The sequence below is a fragment of the Sinocyclocheilus anshuiensis genome, unplaced genomic scaffold, assembly GCF_001515605.1.
Source record: "Sinocyclocheilus anshuiensis isolate Anshui unplaced genomic scaffold, SAMN03320099.WGS_v1.1 scaffold874, whole genome shotgun sequence".
NCBI classification, from domain to species: domain Eukaryota; kingdom Metazoa; phylum Chordata; class Actinopteri; order Cypriniformes; family Cyprinidae; genus Sinocyclocheilus; species Sinocyclocheilus anshuiensis.
Window position 1 is genome coordinate 1064597 of NW_015538065.1, and position 5525 is coordinate 1070121.

The following is a 5525-nucleotide window of genomic DNA, read 5'->3' on the forward strand; positions in this document are numbered from 1 at the left end:
AGTATATATATATATAAGAATTTTGTAAAAGATTTTTATTGTTTTTGAAAGTGGTCTCTTATGCTCACTAAGCATCATTTATGTGATTAACAATACAGTAAAAACAGTAATATTCTGAAATATTACTGCAAATTAAAATAACTGTTTTCTGGTTTAATTTATTTTAAAGAATTTTTATTTTATTTTTAGTTTTTATTCCTGTGATGGCAAAGCTGAATTTTCAGCATCATTACTCCAGTCTGCAGTGTCATGTGATCATTCAGAAATCATTCTAATATGCTGATTTTCTGCTCAAGAAGCATTTCTTATTATTGTCAATTTTGAAAACATTTGTGCTGCTTTTTTTTTCTTTTAAACTATATCTTTTTTTTTTTAAATAAGGCTCTTTGATAAATAGAAAGTTCAAAAGAACAGCATTTATTTTTAATATAAATCTTAATATTACAAATGTCTTTGCTGTCACTTTTGATCAATTTAATGCATTCTTTCTGAAGTATTAATTTTGAAAGAAATACTACTGCAAACTTAATACCTTATTTAAGTTTAACATTATTGTACTCAAGTTAATTTAATTAAAAACTGTTTCTAGTAGATTCTAGCAGTTCAGCTTGGTTGGTGTATTAACATTAAATCAGTTAATAAAACTCTAAAATATACAGACATCATTCACACAGTCCGCAGACGCTCTCCCCATGCCGAACTGTACTCACACTCACACTAATGTATGGCGACCCAGACAGACAGATAAAACATAAAGCATGTCACAGAGCAGACAGTGAGAGAGGAGGAAGAGAGGGAGAGAGATGTCCCAGAGGCGTTGTTAAATTGATCAGTGTACGGATGGCAGGATACGTGATGAAATGAGAGAGATGGATGGATCTGTGGTCTCATCTCATTATGGCTCTTAGTGCAGGAAATGGCTTTCTACCTGCAGCACTGCAGCTGTCATGTCCAAACTAGTGCTGTAGCATTAAGTAATTTTTAACAGTATGCACAGTTTTCTATTCCATCGGTTATTGAAGCGCCACCATTGATTATAAACTGAGAAATGTATAAAGGTGCAAATAAGTTATACCATATATAGTTATTTAATTGTTCTACACAGTAAGTAGTATAATGAAATCTCAAAGTTCTGCATTTGCTGCAGAAAAAGGCTAGCATGACCTGTCACCAGCATAATTTGTGTTTTAGGTGCTGCATTGCCAAATGTTGGTGTATTGATTCTCATCTGATTTCTGCCTTCTCCTCTCTCTCTTTCTGATTGAGTCTCTTTGTGTTCTGGTTGGAACAACTTGTTCTGGAGGGACTAAATATAGCTGTGCGCAGTGAGGAGCAGAGGTGGCGGGGGCAACCTTTTTACAATTAGAGCCAAGACTAGAAAATTGAGAGCAACAAGGAAAAGGCAACATTATTGTACTCAAGTTAATTTAATTAAAAACTGTTTCTAGTAGATTCTAGCAGTTCAGCTTGGTTGGTGTATTAACATTAAATCAGTTAATAAAACTCTAAAATATACAGACATCATTCACACAGTCCGCAGACGCTCTCCCCATGCCGAACTGTACTCACACTCACACTAATGTATGGCGACCCAGACAGACAGATAAAACATAAAGCATGTCACAGAGCAGACAGTGAGAGAGGAGGAAGAGAGGGAGAGAGATGTCCCAGAGGCGTTGTTAAATTGATCAGTGTACGGATGGCAGGATACGTGATGAAATGAGAGAGATGGATGGATCTGTGGTCTCATCTCATTATGGCTCTTAGTGCAGGAAATGGCTTTCTACCTGCAGCACTGCAGCTGTCATGTCCAAACTAGTGCTGTAGCATTAAGTAATTTTTAACAGTATGCACAGTTTTCTATTCCATCGGTTATTGAAGCGCCACCATTGATTATAAACTGAGAAATGTATAAAGGTGCAAATAAGTTATACCATATATAGTTATTTAATTGTTCTACACAGTAAGTAGTATAATGAAATCTCAAAGTTCTGCATTTGCTGCAGAAAAAGGCTAGCATGACCTGTCACCAGCATAATTTGTGTTTTAGGTGCTGCATTGCCAAATGTTGGTGTATTGATTCTCATCTGATTTCTGCCTTCTCCTCTCTCTCTTTCTGATTGAGTCTCTTTGTGTTCTGGTTGGAACAACTTGTTCTGGAGGGACTAAATATAGCTGTGCGCAGTGAGGAGCAGAGGTGGCGGGGGCAACCTTTTTACAATTAGAGCCAAGACTAGAAAATTGAGAGCAACAAGGAAAAGGAACATTGGTCAATTTTCAGGTCGTCAATAATCATTTTGTTTACTTCCCCTGTGTCAAAACATGTCATTTTTTAGTACATCAATAACAACTTAATATAGAACAAAAAAAACATTTTTTTTAAATCACATACTGTTTATATTTGATTTAGCTGATATTTCACCTGTTGGTTTATGCTGTCATGGTCATGTTTGTTTTTTTTGGGCAACAATTAACACAAGGGTTTGAGTTTAGAAGACGGTACAGTCCGTACACATACAAAACCTCCTCCATTAGTCTACATTAGAAGATAATAGTTTTATATAGAATGGGTGTGGTAAATTTGTGGATGTTAAATATTAAATGTTGTATAATGTCTCTACTAGTGATAGACCATGATATCAGCCAAGCTGATTCATTTATTTGGTAATTTTGAGATTATTAGCATCTGCCAATAACTATTTAGAGGCCAATTAACAGATCATAAATCTACTGGCATCATCAGTAGGTGCTACATGTCTTCTGTTTTTCTTATTTTTTGTGAATTAGGAATAAATACCATGTAAACAAAATGTTAATTTAATCTAATAATTCAGTGTATGTCTCATTTGCCATCAATCAATTAATCAACATTTGTTTTGTGTCTGGTAATGTGTCTGATTGGTTCAGGACTGCCCTTATAATTAGTGTACTGTAACGTATGATTATTCCAGTGTATATTTATTTATACGCTGGTGCTTTTATGTAAAGCAATATATGTACCGCTAGTGCATTAAAGGTATACATTGGTTCATTTTGTGTGTTCCCTTAGAAACAAAACCAAAAGCTATCAGACCCATTTAAGCTGTACATTTAGACTTTTTTAAATGTTCAGTGTTCCCTCTAAATTAGTTGCTGTCTCTGCTGTGTGTGTTTATCTAAATAACTCTGACTCTTTACAAATGGCACAATAATGGATGGAAATGAAAGGATACTAGGCAGAGGGAGAGACAAGCTCATCTTTGCTTTTATGAATAAAGGCCATCAATTTGTTATTCTGCAGTGATTGTTTTTTATGCTGGAGGCCACGTTTGTGGACCAAGCAGTGACGCACACTGGATTGATTAAGTGAATTGAACATGCATATTTTGTCTTATGCATGCATGCAGGTGTTAACCCTGCATGTGACTTAAGTGTGACCTTGTTCACCTCTCGTAAATGTATTTACATTTCCACGGCAATATGGACTTATTATACATCATCATGACATTAAGGTCATTTAACCCTGTACAACTCTGCCATGTGCCATGATGCATATGCAAATAGTTATTCTGATAAGAACAGCTGCAATAGAACATAACTATTGATTTTTGAGTTTCAGTTCAACTTATTCTTAGACTGCAGGTATATTCATGGCAGACATCAAAATATAACTTTGTATTAGAAAAAACATTTTTTTAGGATTATTCTTAAAACCAAATCTCCCCTGATCCGGTTTATTATCGTTAACTAAAACTAAAACCATTTTCATTACTTGAAGTAATATAAACATTAACTGATAGAAATTAAATAAAATATAAGCTGAAACCTAAAAACACATAAAACTTATGCAAAAACACAACAAAATTATCAAAACTTTAACTAAAATTACACATATATATATATATATATATATATATACAGAAAATCTAAATAAAATCTAATCCAAAATGTTACCAATAACTATAATAGTATACCAGTAATACTAAATTAACACTGCCACTCACTTGTATTAGAATATTCAACATCTAATTTGTCTTTTTCAGAATGTTGATGCCGCAGCAATATGGAATTCTGGGAAACAGAACGCCGGCGCTCTCCCGTGCGCCTGAATGCAGAGCAGAAACACAGAGTAAGATGTGTGCACAAAGCCCAACAATCTTCGCAAGCACTTTCCAAAGACATCTGCAGTGACTGGCTGCTGCAGCCAACGGGAACATGTGCCAAACGAGAAGAGCAACAACTGCCTGTGCTCTCCGGACTCTCAACAGACAAGCACAATAACCAATCAGAGAGGAGAATGAAGACAGTGGAGCCAATGACAATGACCTTTGACCTTCAACAGAAGCTTGAACAGTTTGTGTCCAGTATTCACAAAAAGGATTGAATGATTCACAATTGTTGAACATATTATGAGTACACAAAAAGTGCCTCTTGTTTTTGATTGTCGCTTTCTGAATATAGACTTTCAATTGTTCAGGCACTGATTGACGTGCTTGTTCTTTAATTTGATGTAAAAACAGACTGGAAAAGAGAGTCTTTGAAAGCGTTGCGGCAAGATGTCAACAACGCTGATGGTACTGCTTCTGGAGAAAATGATGAAGATGAAGTAATTATGACTCTCACATGGTGTTCCTCATGGTGTTTAGCTAACCTAGCATCACACATGTGTTGACTGACGAGTTCATCGTCCTCCGTGTTCCTTTCTCCACCCCTTCGCCCCATGCGTGACATGTTCTAGCCATGCATTAGTACTTAAGTGCCTGTCTCTTTTCTGTCTCTCTTTCTTCTGCTCTCTTCACAGTAGTGTCCTGAAAGGAACCAGTAACAGACGTTTGGCTCAGTGACACTAAGCATCTATTTTTACTCTATGGGTGGGGTGCTTCTGTGATGGTGTCCTGCGGTAGCTTACCTCCACTGGCACGCAAGCATGCTAGCTGACCCAGTCCACACTGGACTATACCAATGATAGTCCAGAATGGGGGAGTGTAAAGGAAATAATGTGGGAATCAACCCCCACACACTGTATCACAGTGACACCCATTGCTGGCCAACAGTAGTAAAATAAAAACAGGGGTGTTAAAAACATGATTCTCTCATGTATTTCTTTATTTTATTTTTTTACTTCATTATGATGAGTATGTCTTTTAAAGATTTTCTTCTGAATTAATTTAAAGGGATAGTTGACCCAAAATTGAAATAATTGTCATTATTTACTCACGTGTTCTTCCAAACCTGTATGATGTACTTTCTTCTGCACAAAAGATGATATTGTGAAGAATATTGGTTACCAGTTGCCGGTAGCCACTGACTTCCATAGTATAGAAAAAAAATACTATGGAAGTCAATAGCAACCGGCAACTGTTTGGTTTCCCACATTCTTCAAAATATCATCTTTTGCATTCAGCAGAAGAAAGAAACTCGTACAGGTTTGGAACAACTTGAGGGAGTAAACTATTTCTTTAAGAAATAACACATTTTGCTTGATATGAATATTTATGATTTTAAGTGTCCGACGGTTGTGTTGGCACTAGTGCGTGCACAGTATG

General features: G+C 36.0%; 1 protein-coding gene across 4 annotated transcripts in view; it reads left to right on the top strand.

The window, feature by feature from the left end:
- Positions 1 to 5064, top strand: part of LOC107683539 (insulin receptor substrate 1-B-like) — a 60151-nt gene extending 55087 nt beyond the window's left edge. For all 4 annotated transcript variants that reach the window (XM_016479608.1, XM_016479611.1, XM_016479613.1 and 1 more), the window contains one exon: positions 4023 to 5064. Coding sequence is in view for 2 of the 4 variants with exons in the window: in XM_016479611.1 (XP_016335097.1) it covers positions 4023 to 4030 (8 nt within the window). In the remaining 2 variants the exon portion in view is untranslated. The remainder of the gene's footprint in view (positions 1 to 4022) is intronic.
- Positions 5065 to 5525: the final 461 nt, after the last annotated feature.